Genomic DNA, 17500 nt, shown 5'->3' on the forward strand with positions numbered 1-17500 from the left:
ATTGGTTCTAATAATGTTTGGTAATCACCTGGGAGGGTGCCCATGGCAAAGCTGCTTAACTGACATCAGTGAAGTTAAGCAACGATGCTTTTGAGTCAAGCCTGTACTTGGATCGGTGACCCATGGCAAAGCTGCCTAAATCATATCAGCGAAGCTGAGCAACGTTGCTTTTGAGTTAGGCATCTGCTTGGATCGGTGACCATAATAATGTTGCCTCATCTATATCAGTGGCATTGCGCAACAATGCTTCTGAGTCTGGCCTGTGCTTGGATCGGTGACCACAACAAAGCTGCTTAACTTGCATCAGTGGGGCTAAGCAACGATGCTTTTGAGTTTGGCCTATACCTGGATTGGTGTCCGCACAAAGCTGCTTGTATCTATGAAGATAAGCAACAATGCTTCTGAGTCTGGCCTGTGCTTGGATCGGTGACCACAACAAAGCTGCTCAACTTACATCAGTGGGGCTAAGCAATGATACTTTTGAGTTTGGCCTATGCCTGGATTGGTGTCCACACAAACCTGCTCAACTTGTATCATTGAAGATAAACAACAATGCTTTTGAGTCTGGCCTGTGCTTGGATCGGTGACTAGCGACCAATGCATATGACTGGCAACCACCTGATGAACAGACATGGTGCTAGTAACCTGTAGGTAAAAATAAATAAATAAATAATAAAAAAACAAACTCGCAAACGATCTTAGGAGTCTGGTTTCAGCAGCAATGACCATAATAAGATCCGGAAAGCCAACAGAGTTTTACCTCACTGATAAAATCGATAACATCTCTTTATCTCGTTATTATTGATAAGCGCAACAGAACTCAACGTTATACCTGAATGTCGTATCAGACCACTAAAACTGCGTATGGAAGATCGATTTTTTGATAACATGAATATATGGCGGTACAATTTTACAAGTTATGCACGTCAAGGGAAATTAAAAAATTATGTATAATGTATATGCAACACACACACACACACACACACATATATATATATATATATATATATATATATATATATATATATATATATAACGTTGAATGACAACCGATAAACTCTCTCTCTCTCTCTCTCTCTCTCTCTCTCTCTCTCTCCTCTCTCTCTCTCTCTCTTCCTCAATGCATTTCAAAATGTATGTGGCACATACACACATACATACATACAAACATCCATTTTTACATATATAGATATATGTCGTTGTGTGTACTCTATACATAATGTGCACATGTATAACATATATATATATATATATATATATATATATATATATATATATATGAAAAAGATATAAGAAATTATATAAATGCTACTCATCATAAACAGAAAATCCCCAACCACTATAAAAATGTGTGTGAAATATACGGAAACAAGTATTTTTAATTATACACACATATATTTATATACACACAAAAATGGGAAAAACCCTAAAACAAATAACTTTGGAAAGAATCTTTACATGACACACAAACAGAAATAAGCAACCAACTGCCTAACGTGTGAAAGAAACTAAACTTATACTATATAGAATTAATGCTTGATTCACATGCAAATCTGCATGAACGCGCTTCAGTGTCAATCAATTCGATAGGCATGCAATGTAATCCCTTTAGCGCTGATGTTAACCCGGAAGTGTTTGAAATATGCGACTTACGAACTCAGGTGTGAAATTGCCTCTTATTACCATTCGTACCAATGGAATAGGCTGGAATGGGACAGTAGAATATAGGCCAAAAGCCAAGCGCTGGGATCTGTGAGGTCATTCAGCGCTGAAACGGAATTTGACTGTAAAATATATATAAAAAAATATAATGGGAGGAAAACCTCGCATTTGCACTATTAAAAAATTGTTAGAAGGTGGAAAGTAAGACAGAAGAAAGAGAATATGAACAGAGGTTCAATTAAAACGAATGAAAGGGGTAGCATCTATGGGTCTTAAAGACGCAGCAAAGAATCTTAAGTAGTAATGTCTACGGTGCATCGCATGGGGTTCACTGATGGCACTACCACACTACGGGGGTCATTTGGCTATGTCCAAAACTATTGATCAAATTGCTGAATTATTATTCTTATAGATTTTCAGTCTTTTTCCAGATTTTTAAATTTGTTTACATACTAATGAACCTTTAAGGCAGGTAGCCTGGGGGTTTGTGATCATATCTCCGCAATATTCCTACCTTGACCTATTTTTCAATTTCGCAGGTAAGTTTAAGGACAAAATTCTATCATTTTAGCTCATATTTATCTAAGAACTACTACAATAGGTTAAAACTCGTTACTATGTGCTGGTCTTGCTGTAGCTTTTTTTTTTTTACGTCACCTGTTTTTCAATGTCACAGGTCAATTCAATGGTCACAAATCTTTTATTATTTTTATAACACGTAATTAGAAGGTACTTTGGGGTTCGACGATTTTTACATTTTAATACCCTTCACCCTGACATATTTCTAAGACCACAGATTAAGCCAAAGTTCAAAATTCTAGCATTTTCCCTTTGAACCATCGAATAGTTAAACGGGGTCTCTTCTGGTCTTCAGAATCTTAGTCAGCTCGTTATTAATGTCAGAGTTGTTTATTGAGCAATAACAAACATTACCTCTTTGAGCACAACTTGATTAACTTAGAACAGCAGCAGATTAATGTTACTTATTTCTTTAGCATACCTTGAATGCCTTAGGATAAATAGCAGATTTATTTCTTTAGGCATACCTTGATTAGCTTAGAATAGGTATATTGCTCAACTGCTTCTGTAACCATTCCCAAAAAAGCTCAAGGAACCCCACATGTTGGGGGTAACCAGAAAATGTTGGAAATGGCTAAAATCAGATCTTAACATGGACTGTAATATTCTGGAGAGATGGGAAACATCTCTTTGTTATTCAAGAATTTATCAAACACGTTTGACCCTGGATCTCTGAAGGCTAGAAAAGCAGTAAAAAAAATAAAAAATGCCTCTGTACAGCGCATAATGCTATATGAAACTCTCAGCCAAGGCCCATGAAACTCTGCCACAGCACGGTAGTGGTCTGTGCTGTTGTGCCAGCCACGCAATCATGGCTAACTTTAACCTTTAATAATATCAAAACTACTAAGGTTAAAGGGCTGCAATTTGGTATGTTTGATGATTGGATGGTGGATGATCAACAAACCAATTTGCAGCCCTCTAGCCTCAGTAGTTTTTAAGATGCGAGGCCGGACGGACAGACAAAAAGAAATCTGAACAGCTTTCTTTTACAGAAAACTGAAAATACTCATAGCAGAATAAGTCTCGAAATGTGAAAACAAATGCAAAGTTATGTACATATATACAAGCCCATACATAACTGTGGATTTGTTTCTCCGATCACAGTTTTTCTAGAGTGACTGCTTGGTTCCCTTGACTGTGTGATATTTACTGTCTAGGTTTGTTTGTTTGTTTGTATGGTGTTTTTACGTTGCTTGTAACCAGTGGTTATTCAGCAACGAGACCAACGGCTTTACGTGACTTCCCAATCACGCCGAGTGAACTTCTATCACCAGAAATACACATCTCTGATCCCTCAATGGAATGCCCGAGAATCGAACTCGCGACCACCGAAGTGGCAGGCCAAGATCATACCAACCACGCCACTGATGCGCTAATTTGTCTAGGCTTCCCAGCCTTGGGAGCTGGGAAACCGTGTTCGTCAAAGCCCCTTGCAAAGAATGCTAATTACCTTCTCCCAAGGATTCTCGTGAATTTTTTTTCTTAGATAAACAAGAGGTCTTTGAAATACAGATTTTTTAAAGGATCGTTTTCAGTTTCATATTAAATTTTATGGACGTAAGCCATGAAACTACTTATGAAGTACCCATTGATACTAGGATTTTTGCAAAAATACTTTCATCACGATTTTTGACCTTATTATCCCTAGTCATTTCAAGAGTCTATGACCTCAGTGCTTGCGACACCAATTTACCTAAGGAGACACCGATGGGCTATCAATTCAATGTGCTTGTGACGCCAGTTTACGGCAATCAATCAACCAAGGGGGACAAAATTTTATACCAGTTCAATGTCGGGTATTTCATTTACAAAAGTCATTTCAAGATTCAATGACCTTAGTCCTTGCGACACCAATTTACTTAAGGAGACACCGTTTGGCTATTAGTTCGATATTCTTGTGACGCCAGTTTACATCAATCAATCAATCAATCAGGGGGGACTAAATTTGATACTTGTTCAATATTGGGTATTTCAGGTACAAAATACCAACTGCTATCGAAAAACATTTCGTCATCTCGTCCGGGTGTATTTTACACCACGTTATTTTAGATAATGGTAGATAACAAATGATAAGGATTCGGGAGACACACACAGCCTTTGACAGCACATTGTGGAAACCCCAGTAAACGACTTGATTTGTGTGGTGCGTGCGTGTCTGTTTGGTGTCCGTAACGCCAGGAAGCGAATGCAGAGGAGGTTAATTGATACGCCTTTGTTCTTGTGCTCACTTCCACTTATTCATTGGTGCATTTTTTTTCAGTTTGTATATTACGAAATACGTGATGAAATGCAGTAACGGTTTTATGTCAGTATTTATTTGACGTGGATGAATCCGGTAAGTTATGGCTGATGTACTTTTCAAGCGTGTGTGACTAATAAAATATAACGATATCAATCCATACGCAACTATAATGAAAAAAAGAAAACAATATTTCAGAAACTGAAACTTCATTACTTCAAGTCGGGGTGATGAAAGATGAAAAGGAATTAATCCGTAAATGATATATAACAATAATCTAATTTTAAAAATTAAATTATTTCCACTACACTTCTCCCGCAATTTTACCAACATTTCTTTTCTGCGCTGTAATTTAATGTAATGTTACCTTGTTACCTTCAAACTAGCTTTAGACTGAAGGGAAAAAAAAAAATTGACCACAAATTATCTTGTTTTCTGCGCTGGTAATTTTAATGTAATGTTACCTTGTTACCTTCAAACTAGCTTTAGACTTAAGGGAAAAAAAAAAAACACTGATCACAAATTATCTTGACATTTTCGACAGGAAATATATCCACACTATGGGAGGATACTCAAATTTCATCGATAAATTACGCTGCTGGAAGAGGAAAAAGGTTAGAATATAATTTCTTGTGCTTTTTTTTTTGTATATCATTTGTGTATGAGTGTAGCTGAGTATGTACACCCATACACACGAAGTATGCGAAGGTCATGTATAAAATAAATTCACTTGCAAAATGCCTGTTCGCAATGCATGTAAAATTGAAAACCACCACCATCCCAGTCATAATCAGTGTTAGTGTTTTCAATGTTACTTACACACACACACACACACACACACACACACACACATATATATATATATATATATATATATATATAATATATATATATATACATACTTTATAAGTGCTCTCTCTCAATGTTATATATATTATATATATATATATATCATATATATATATATATATATACTATATGTATACTATATATATACGTAATATACTATATATATATATATATATATGTAAATATATATAATAATATATATATATATCATATATATATATATATATATATATATAGTATATATATATATATATATAATATTATATATATATATGAAATATTATATATATATATATATATATACATATATATATATATATATATATATATATATATAGTATATATATATATATATATATAACTATATATATATATATATATATATATATATTATATATATAGAGGGAGACAGAGAGAGAGAGAAAGCATTAAAAAAGTACATGTATGTTTGAGATGCGAGTCCCTCTGTGCAAAAAAAAAAGAAAAATCATTCCATTCACCTTCAAAATAGGTCATTTTTCCGCTCTTCCCTATTCTAAACTCATCATTCTTTCGCGTACCCTTTTCTTTAATTTATAACTTACTCCGGTTATACCTCAACTTTGCTTCCTGTCCCTCAAGCATTTTACATCGTGGATTCTTAGTACATAGTAGCTGTTCTTTATCTTATTCTCCTTCTACTTCGTTCTCGCGCAAACTTATCTCTTATGTGCAATGCCCAAAATATTCTGACACGACTTTGTCAAACAAAGCTTAAAGCATTATACAGACCGTATAATTATAGTATGTCCACTGAAAATTATAAATTTGCACAATATTATTTTTTTACATTCTGAGTCCAAATTTTTCTAAAATTTATAGCCTTCCGAACACTGGCCGAATATCTGCTTGTTCACAGTATCGATAGTTATCTCTCCTTTAATTCGAATTAAAGTTTAAAGATATCTTTTTACCCTATATTCATCGGTACACAGTATTCCACGCTCCAGACCAGTACTAACAATTTTTACCTTCTAGAATAATTTCTAAGAATCTTGGTCATGTTTGGCTTACATATATCCTAGATCTTATTTAACACAAGCTTGATGGCGTGCGCTGCGCTGCAATGGAACCCGGCGCTGTCTATTAAGTCTCCCCTACCTACCAGGTCCCACTCGGAGCGGACAAACAGGTTTGCGAGAAGAGGGTGGATGAATCATGTCTCCCCTACCCTATCATTTTCCTACCTACCCTGCCCCCAAACCGGGGCGGATAAATAAGAGAGATCACTCGGATTTTATTATTATAGATCATTAGAAATTTTGATTTTCGTATTTTGCTTTGACTCGACTTGAATTCCAAGGCGAAGAGTCTAAATTTATCTCCCTCTCTTTCTCTCTTGATGGACACAAGCTGTATTTTTCCCCACTTATACAATCGTATATGTATCATCTCTTCCCATGTCATTTGTGAATCATTCTTATCTTTTACATTTTATCGGTTATTAGTAAGCATATAAAATAAGACATCCTTTACCAATACTTCCAATTATTTTTTTCCCGTCAAGACTTTCAAAACTCCATTCAGCGTTTAAGGACAACGCAAGTTTGAAGCCTTACTGGCTTCAAACTTCATAAATGTTACTAAATACAGATTAACTAAACCTTTTTTTATTATTTTTTTATTTTTGAGTGCAGACCCAACTGGACGGACATCCTAACACCCTTTTCTAGCCCAGACTCGCAGTAAAGAAAAATAAAAAGGAAAAGAAATGAGTTATTTTTTTTTTTTTTCAAATATAATATATATATATATATTATATATATATATATATATATATATATATATATATATATATATATATATATATCTTTTCAATACTTGCCATTTTTGCTGCCACCTGATCTGTAAATTGGCAGAAAGGAAAATAACATAAATAGAGGACCTCAAGATATGTCTATTTGCGCGCGCGCGTGTGTGTGCATTTTAATTCAATGCTAACAATAATCAAGACTTGGGAGAGAGACCCATACCACGGATAATAAGAATTACCGGGATTTCTTACTGGCGACTTCCAGTACAATAAAGAAGGCCAATGAATCTGGTTTACTTCAGAACCTACTTACACGAAAACTTAAATTACTGGAAAATAATGAACAAGAAACTCGCGCAGACATTAGAAACCTTCCAATGTTTACCGAAATGACCTGGTGTTACCTTGAACATGTTATATAAGTTACTGAGAAGTAGATTGATTGATTTGTGTAAAGATTTTAGCTGTCAAACCTGGCAATCAGACGTCAAGGCCATTCAGGGCTTAAGAATGTGTCAAGGAACGTTAGAGGTGTCGGAAAGAAGAAGAAGAAAAAAAAAGAATGGAGGTAAAGTAAACGGATAAAAAGTGGGTGCAACTGCAGGGCCAGAGAGGCAATGCAAAAAGTCTTCAGTAATGTATACAGTGCACCACGTGAGGTGCACTGACGGCAATACCCCTACGAGCAATAAGAAATAAAAGAAAAAGCTGTAAAAGGAATCCTAGCACCGCAATAACTACTATATTCAAAACGGATCTTATTCCTCCGCATTCATCGTAATCTCTTATCTGAATTCACGTAGGCCATAAAACCTACAATAAAAATGACTTGGGTTTGATAATTCCCTTGACATTTCAACGTTCTTTCATACTATTACAATCAGTGAATAGGAAAAACAGAGCGAAGAGGATAAATAAGTAAGCAGATAAATAACTATGACTGCCTTCCCTGCCAGTCTTTCTGTCAGTAAAAAAAATTCTTATGCAATGTTTCCCCTATTTTTTTATGTACATCTATCAACGTAATGCTATTGAAACCTATTTCAAGATTCAGACTTAGTATATCCATGAACAGTTGTATTAACTCATGGATTCCTAGTTTTTCGCAATAAAACCCTTCATTTCTCTATCCAAGGAAGTACTACGATGTTTTAGTTGTTTAAATAAGTTTAGGAAACCCCTCAAGTTTAAATTTCTGAAATCAAGTTCCATGGAGCATTTTTATGATGGTTAAACTTCTTAAATTAAGTTCCAGGGAGGACATTTGGCTTAAATGGTTAAAATGAAACTTAAAGGAACTTTTTTTCAAGCATAAAATTCGTGCAATCAAAATCCAAAGAAACTTTTTTTTTTCTTGTCTGAACCAATTTCCATATAACCGTTTTATGCTTAAATTTAAGAGATTAAATGACTTCAGTCTGATTCCAGGGAGCTCTTAAGGTTTTGCTGTTTCATCCAAATTCCATAAACTTTTTATGCTCAAACGGTTTAAATGAGGTTACGTAATTTCACTGCTACTGATTTTTTTTCTCGTGCAACAAAGCTTTTTTTCTTATTTAAATTATCTGAATACTTCCATGGAATTTTTTTTAGCGCTAAGTATTTCATAAAGATTTTTTTAAAGACCTTTACTTAGCAGTTCTTAAAAAAATTAAATATTTCGTGTTAAATTCCATAATAATGTTCTAACCTATTTACAAACTTTTAAAAGCACATTCTCTTAGGCATTACATAGATTTAAACTATCAATACTTGAATTATTAGATTCAACATCCTATCACAAACGTTGTCGTAAATACATACGACTAAAGTCTGTACACCTTTTGCCAGCTTAAACGGTTCACTGTAAATACAGACCACACTAAACTTAAAGGTCAAACTACAGCAGAGACTCATAAAAAGGGAACCCGTCACTCGAAAAAGGACCCAATCTATCTTTTTTAACACTGACCCAATAAAACAGTTCGAAAAGTGGTCTGTTATCTCAGGAATGGAAAGAATCAGATAAGGACAGTAATAGATGATAAAGGGCACTCGTTGTACACTGTAAGCAAATAACGTATAAGGGGGAAGGGAAAGAGAACAGATGGGGAGAGGGGGGAGGGGGATGAGGGGAGCAGGAGAGGAGGGGTAGAGGGCGGGAGGAGGAGGAGGAGGGGAGGGAGGGAGGGAGGGAGGGGTCAGTGCGAGGGAAGTACTTAACCGCCTACGCCTGGATTGGCTTGACGCAATGTGGGCAGCTTTACAAGTTCCTCTAGCATAGAATTCCTTCTGAAGACCCTCCCACGAGCATTGCTGCCTGCTTCTAATTTTAAATCAACGATGCTCTGTTTTCCACGGGATTTATAACCTCACTTTATCCCGATTGATGCAACTGGGTCTACCCCAATCCTTCTAGCTCAAGGTCATCTTCTTTATATTATGATAGATTTCCAACCTGATTCAGGACTAAATCCTCGATGCTAACTTAAAACGTTAGAATTTTGACCCCTTCATTGTCTTCCTCTGTGTTTCGACTCAGTGATTTGGTTAAACTAAATACTACTACTACTACTACTACTACTATTACTACTATTACTACTGGTAACACTAATAATAGTATTAATAGCAATAATAACGACTCAGCCGATGGTCTGTGTAATCTAAATGAACAGATCGAAAGATAACAAATTTCAACGGCAATGGAGGATCATCAGCAAGTTCTTTTCATACAGCAGAGGTGATAACTGATAGCATTGTTTTAATTTGAAAAATAAAGATAAACATACATCCATAAAGAGAGAGAGAGAGAGAGAGAGAGAGAGAGAGAAGAGGAGGAAGGCTGGAGAGTGGCTCGCGAGAGAGAGAGAGAGAGAGAGAGAGAGAGAGAGAGAGAGAGAGAGAGAGAAATGTTAAAACTTTGAGACCAATTATGTTAACTTATTACGCGATGTCCTTGCAGAAACGTCGCTAAGTACTGAGCAAATACCTAGGAATTTCAGAAACAAAATCCTCCATATCATGAACACTCAGAGAAAGTTATAGGAAAAAACTGACTGAATAATCAGTATTGCAGAGAGACCCGCCACATAAGAGCAAAAGGAGGAAGAATGCAGAATGAGAGGCAAGTGTCAACAAAAGGAGCCGGATTGCATGACAAATCAAGCAAAAGGTCAGGGTAATGATAAGCAAAACCAAGCTTTTATCAGAACACATTACGCCCAAGGTCTAGAGGATACGAGGTCTATCCAAGGTCTATACTCAGAGTATATTTGAGGGACCTTGAGTCGACCCATGCGCTGGCAGATCGGGGCTTTGTTGTTGGAGTGAGTACCGCGTGACGTCACGTCTGCCTGTAGGGCTCTCACTACGCTTAGCGATTCACTAATATTTGGGACTGATTTCTACTATTTTACTATAAATATTGTGCAGCAATAAATTATTATATTTACTGACTAAAACTAGACCTTGATTACGCCTTCTATTATCGTTATAGTTCTACTTGTTATTATTATTCTGGGTTTTAAAGTGAACTTTAAATTATTTGAACGAATTCTACTACATGAACACAATGCGTATTAATATATTTTTCTGTGTGTAACATTTTACAAGATATAGATTGTATGTTTAAACGGCCGTCGTCCAACCTGGGAACAGCCTCTATCTCGCAACTGGCCCTTAGAATAAATTAATAAATGCATACATATATATATAAATATTATATATATATATATATGTATATATATATATACTATTTATATATATATATATTATTAATATATATATTATATATATTATATATTATAATATATTATGGATATATATATATATATATATATCATATATATATTATATATATATATATATATATATATATATATATATAGCGGATGAAGGAACCTTTGTTCGAGCTCTAGAATAGTACTGAACGCTCTAAATCAGGACCAGTTGTTTCAACCCTCTTTTACATTACCGTCATTCTTGATACGTTACCGCGCTATGGTCTGTATGAAACCTTACTTTCTTCTCCTTTTCCTATTTTATTCGAGTCTGGGCTAGAGAAGGGGTTAGAGGAGGGCACCAAGATGTCCAAACTAATCACAAACCTTATCCAACAAATAATTAAAACATTTATAGGAAAAAAATAAATAAAACAACCTCCCCACGAAAAATCCACCGCATGCAACCCTAACTAATGACAACCCTTACCTATGCCTATACCCACTGATCGATCAGACAGCGCCCCAGGAACAGAGGACGCTATTTGTCAACCGGAAAATTCCAGAGGAACTCCACAACCCTCCTGCCAAACTCCCTAAGTATGCCGACAACAGAATCAAGACGTCCAAGGTAAGTCACTGAAGCTTCACATTCGAATATTTTTGTTTCTTTGTTTGTATGGTGCTTTTGCGTTGCATGGAACCCGTGGTTATTCAGCAACGGGACCAACGGCTTTAAGCGACTTCCGAACCACGTCGAGAGTGAACTCCTATCACCAGAAATACACATCTCTGACTCCTCAGTGAAATAATTTCGGATGGTGTCTCGTTTGGAAGCTACATTTTGATGCTGAAACTTCTGTTGCACACATTACATAATCATTTCATCTCTTGTAAGATTTTGCTTATATATATATATATATATATATATATATATATATATATATATATATATAGTGTGTGTGTGTGTGTATATATATATATATATATATATATATATATATATATATATATGTGTGTGTGTGTGTGTGTGTATGTATATAATATACGCATATGTGTGTACAATCAGATTCTTGGATGTAATAAATTTAAGTTTTACTAACTCATAAAAAAATTTCAGTTGTGTCAACACCGATTACAAAAGAATGAAAAGACGACCTGTCTGTAAATATCTTGGTCACTATTAAGCTATTTAATAATGACAATAACTACATTAAAACTAGATAATCTTATCAAATTGAAATGGAAGTTTCATTGCATCCACATAATGTTACTGAAAAATATAAAATAAATATCTATTATTAATGTCAATGGGACCATCTGTAGTGTTTCGATATGATGTCAATGAATACCAAAATGGTATACTTAGCCATTCATAAGAAGGTAAATCTGCCTTGGTGAATGAAGAAGAGAGACAGAAATAGTATAACAGAGACGTAAATTACCTAAACTGGGCAAAACGGGGGACGTGGAAATGCTGGCAGGAGATAGACCAGTTGCTAACTGAATCTTAAAACTCCTAAACTCCTTCGGATATTACTTTCTTAAATGTCTGTCTCATTATATCTCCAATGAGAGCTAAGGTAGTTACCATAACAAAATGCAAGATGTGAGTTAAGTTTCCAGTAGGTTAAAATAACACGTAAACAGTACCATGCTCATATGATGTCACGTAAAAGCACCATATTTAAATTATGTCAGGTAACAGCACCATATTCAAATGATGTCACCCAATACCATCATGTCCAAACGAAGCCACGTAACAGTACCACGTTCAAACAAAACGATGTCACGTAGTAACATAATTATATTTAAATGATGTCGCGTAACATTGCCAAGTTCAAATGATGTCACGTAACGGTTCCAAGTTCAACTCAAGTTCCTAAGCAGTACCATGTTTAAATGACGTCACGTAACACTACCATGTTCAAATGATGTCAAGTAAGAGCATCATGTCCAAATGACGTCACGTAATGGTTCAATGTTCAAATAGTCACGTAACAGTACCACGTTCAAATGACTTCACCTAAGAGTACCATGCTCAAATGACGTCACTTGACAGTTCAGTGTTGAAATCACAAAGTAATGACTCAAATTGCGCTTTCTAATAGTGTGCTTGACTCCCAACAGGTTATACAGAGTCTCAACTCACTTAATAATTTGATATTACAATGATGTCACGTTTTAATCTTCGAATGTGACGTCACGGCATCGAAAAACCTCTCAAGAATTTCCCAAGTAATGTGAAAAATACCGGTTATCTTCAGCCTGTCTTTATCTATGCAGTCAGTGTCTTACCTTCGAAGACTCTATTTCTATCTTCCAAGAAATGTGTGTTACAAACAACGAGTCACACTGTTATTGTGCAATGTTTATCTTCTCTTTTATTTTCACGATATTTCTATCGTAACGGAATTCATTTTGATTAACGGCAAAGTCATAAATTTCCAGATGAAAACAAAAGATTTTGAATATAGAGAATGGGCGTTGTAATACTTTTTATTTTGATGGAAATTAAAAAATGAACTCTCAGTTTAGGGAAGTGATATATATATATATATATATATATATATATATATATATATATATATATATATATATATATATATATGTGTGTGTGTGTGTGTGTGTGTGTGTGCTGTTCACATTCGCTAGCTCTGTGGTAATACAACGCCTCCAATTATTTCAGGTTACATTTCCACTGAAGTCCTCTGAATATCTGAATGGGTAATGTAAAGAAGACAGACGTCTTCCCTTCGCCGAGTCTACTAGAACCCTTGTCTTGAGAATAAACGTGTTTATTATTATTATTTTTACTATTATTATAATATTAAGTAGACGAAACCTATTAAATACGGAACAAGCCCACATGGGCCACAGACTTGAGATTCAAGCTTCCAAAGAATATGGTGTTCATTAGGAAGAAGAAAGAGGAAGCAAAGGGAAATACAGAGAGAAGAGAAACCACTTCTTTAAAGAAATAAAAAAAATAATAAATAGATGAAAATGTTTTATAAAGCAAGAGGAAAAGTATTTGGGTAGTAACGCATTGCATTTTCGCTTGAACTTCTGACGTTCCAACTTCAGAAGTCAGCAGACTTCAGTGGAAAACGCTTTTCATAAAAATATTAAGAAATATTGCTGTTGCACTGCATTGTTGCAGTTCACATAATGTTACCCAATGTCCCACGGAGTTCTATATGGAAATACGAAATTTAACAAGAAAATCAGGGGATGTTGGTTGAAGTAATGTTAAAAGCCTTGCAAATGATACTAAAAAAAAATACATAGAAAACAGAGCAACACACTAAGCTGATGACACTAAAACGAGAAATACCCCATTTAAAAATAGGCCAGCTTCGAAATGTTCTATATATTCGGCATATATAAACGTAGTATAGTTTAAGCTCTACAAAGTGATGGATAGAATTTTTCCCGGTACTACGATTTTACTTTTCTAGAAATTAACAATAAATGATACAACTTTAGGTCGAAAGCTCCCAGCCAAAGCGAAAATAAAGAGCATACACGGAGAGGTATATTTGAGTATATATGTATTCTTAATATATATATAAAGAATATAGTATATATATATATAATATATGTTATTAATATATATAAATATACACACACCTAATTAACCTCTTGAATTCTATGCTCCACTATCAGCCTATATATATATATATATATATATATATATATATATATATATATATATATATATATATATATATATATATAAATATATATATATATATATATATATATATATATATATGTATGTATATATTATATACATATATACATACATACATACATACTATACATATATATATATATATATATATATATATATATATATCTATATAAACATCTTCAATTCTATGCTTCATTGTCAAGTCACAAAAGCAAACCTAATACAGGGCATGAATGCCCAAAGCGGTTACAATGCCAATTCACGTAAAACGAAAATTCCAATTGCAAATTCCTACGAGTTATCCGAAACACTTTTCTTTTCTGTTTCAGTACAAAATCTACACTTTCCCCTTCAAGAATCTTTACGAGCAGTTTCGTCGAATTGGAAACTCGTACTTTCTCTGCGTTGCGATCATATCGGTAAGATTCTATTTAATTACCATCTTAATTGCTCTAAATAACTTTGGCTCATGTTGTAATAATTGCAGTCCTGGTCTTTAATATATTAAGTCTACCTTATCATTGTTATGATACTAATTGTTTTCTTTATTATCTACTACAGTGCTATGATTATCACTTATTATTGTGATAATCATAATATTGTATCATTATATTATCAGGTATATCATTATATTATCGGGTATAAAATATGAGCAATATCATTATATTATCAGGTATAAAATATGTGCAATATCATTATATTATCAGGTATAAAATAAAACAAAAGAAAATAATATATTATCAAGGTATTAAAACAAAGAAAATAATTATATTATCAGGTATAAAATAAAAAAATTATCATTATATTATCAGGTATAAAATAAAGATTATCATTATATTATCAGGTATAAAAGAAAATAATTATATTATCAGGTATAAAACAAAGAAAATAATTATATTATCAGGTTTAAACAAAGAAAATAATTATACTATCAGGTATAAAATAAAGATATGGTAATACAAGCATCTGGTATTACTAATTATGAAGTAACATTTATCATTACGATGTTAATAACTATAGTTATTACTTTCTTTAACTGTATGAAGTTTATCAGAATCAATAGCAATAAAATAACAATATATATATATATATATATATATTATATATATATATATATATATATATATATATATATATACTATATGTATATATTATACAGATGGCCATCATAAACCCTTATCAGAAAAGCTCAACCGCTTTCAGCCCAGATAGAATAACAAAGCCTTAATGGAAAAATATGCTATCTCATATCGGCAGTCAATTCACACCTTATCATGTCAGTAAAACGATGGAAATTTGCATTATTTACAATACATGTCAATTAAAGATATTCAATCACTGAAAACCACAACCCTACCACAACTCTAATTTTGCATTGCTATCAGTGGTTGCCAAATATTATTTTTCGCCATGCAACCAGCTAAATGATAATTTATCATCGACTTGATTTGAGTCAGTAATTGTACCCTGTGACCTACGTACCATGAAAGTAAAATTACTGGTAATCTTGTTTTACTTTTTTAAGAAGTATGAAATATTGCTCAAAAACGTCTCGCTGGTTTTAAGTCATAACAATGCAAAATTAACTTTTAGAAAATTAAGTATATCTTAGTTTAACCAGACCACTGTGCTGGCAACAGCTCTCCTAGGGCAGGCCCGAAGGATTAGATATTTTTACGTGGCTAAGGAACCAATTGGTTACTTAGCAACGGGACCTACAACTTATATTGTGGGATACGAACCACATTATATCGAGAAATGAGTTTCTAATCACAAGAAATAAATTCCTCTGATTCCACGTTGGCAGAGCGGGGAGCACACTCGGGCTACCAAATCGGTAGGCTAGCACGTAACTCATTCGTCCAATGAAGAATATTACCTCATTGGTAAAACACACTACTTCACATAGATTATTCCTAACGGATTTAAAGGTAACGAAGTAAACTTACTTCATCGAAACTGCCCTACGAAGTATTCTCCTCTATACGCACAAGCTTTAGAATCCTCTCTCAGCTTCCATTTTCCCCGAGTCCTGTAATAAACCCTTTTGGTTCTGTTAAGTTGAATATAGAATTTAGGCCAAAGGTCAAGCACTGGGACCTATGAGTTCATTTAGCGCTGAAATGGAAATAGACAGTAAAAGGTGTGAAAGGTGTAACAGGAGGAAAACCTCAAAGCAGTTGCACTATGAATCAAGTGTTAAGAGAGGGTGGAAAATGAGACGAAGAAGAGAATATGAAAGGAGGTACAGTAAAAGGAACGAAAGTGGTTGCAGCTAGGGTCCGAAGGCACGCTGCAAAGAACCTTAAGTAATGCCTACAGTGCACCGCGTGAGGTCCACTGACGGCACTACTCACCTACAGGGAATCCCTTTTGGAGAGGCGAGTCTGTGTCTAATTTTAGTTATGTCCAATTTTCAATGCTCTTCGACTTGATAAGGTTATTAAATTCCCCGTCTTTTCATCCTTGCAAAATTTAGATGTTTCCAAAACGAGGGGTTGTTCCACATTCCTGTATCTCCAAACATCTTTATCTCTTTACACGTTATTAGGCATAGAATAGGAGAACGTGCTCCCATTCAAGTTCTCAGCATGTTTGAGCCTAATTTTAATGTTTTTTTCCCCCACGGTTCGATTCAGTTTTGGAACTCTCTATTTGCTTCCATTTCCCCTTCTCCCATACTTGTCCATCATTTAGGAGGCCAGCCAATTACTCATTTCCCTCTTTTTTTGTGTGTGATTCAGTTTTGGAATTCTCTATCTGCTTCCATATCCCCTCCTCCCATACTTTTCCATCATTTGGGAGGCCAGCCAATTACTCATTTCCCTTCTTTGTGTGTGTCAGTCTTGGAATTCTCTATCTGCTTCCATTTCCCCTTCTCCCATACTTATCCATCATTTAGGAGGCCAGCCAGGTTCTCATTTCTCTTAATTTTCCTTTTATCTTATTTTATTTCATTAATTGTTTTTTTTTACCAGAAC

The 17500-nt window shown here is 34.4% G+C and overlaps 1 protein-coding gene across 1 annotated transcript in view; it reads left to right on the forward strand.

Moving 5' to 3' along the window:
• Positions 1-4352: 4352 nt before the first annotated feature.
• LOC135202843 (phospholipid-transporting ATPase IF-like) overlaps positions 4353-17500 on the forward strand; it is a 78709-nt gene continuing 65561 nt past the window's right edge. The window contains 4 exon segments of the mRNA XM_064232303.1: positions 4353-4579; positions 5028-5097; positions 11340-11453; positions 14849-14938. Of these exon segments, the coding sequence (XP_064088373.1) occupies positions 5044-5097; positions 11340-11453; positions 14849-14938 (258 nt within the window). The 5' untranslated portion in view covers positions 4353-4579; positions 5028-5043.

This window comes from Macrobrachium nipponense, chromosome 33, assembly GCF_015104395.2.
Source record: "Macrobrachium nipponense isolate FS-2020 chromosome 33, ASM1510439v2, whole genome shotgun sequence".
NCBI lineage: Eukaryota > Metazoa > Arthropoda > Malacostraca > Decapoda > Palaemonidae > Macrobrachium > Macrobrachium nipponense.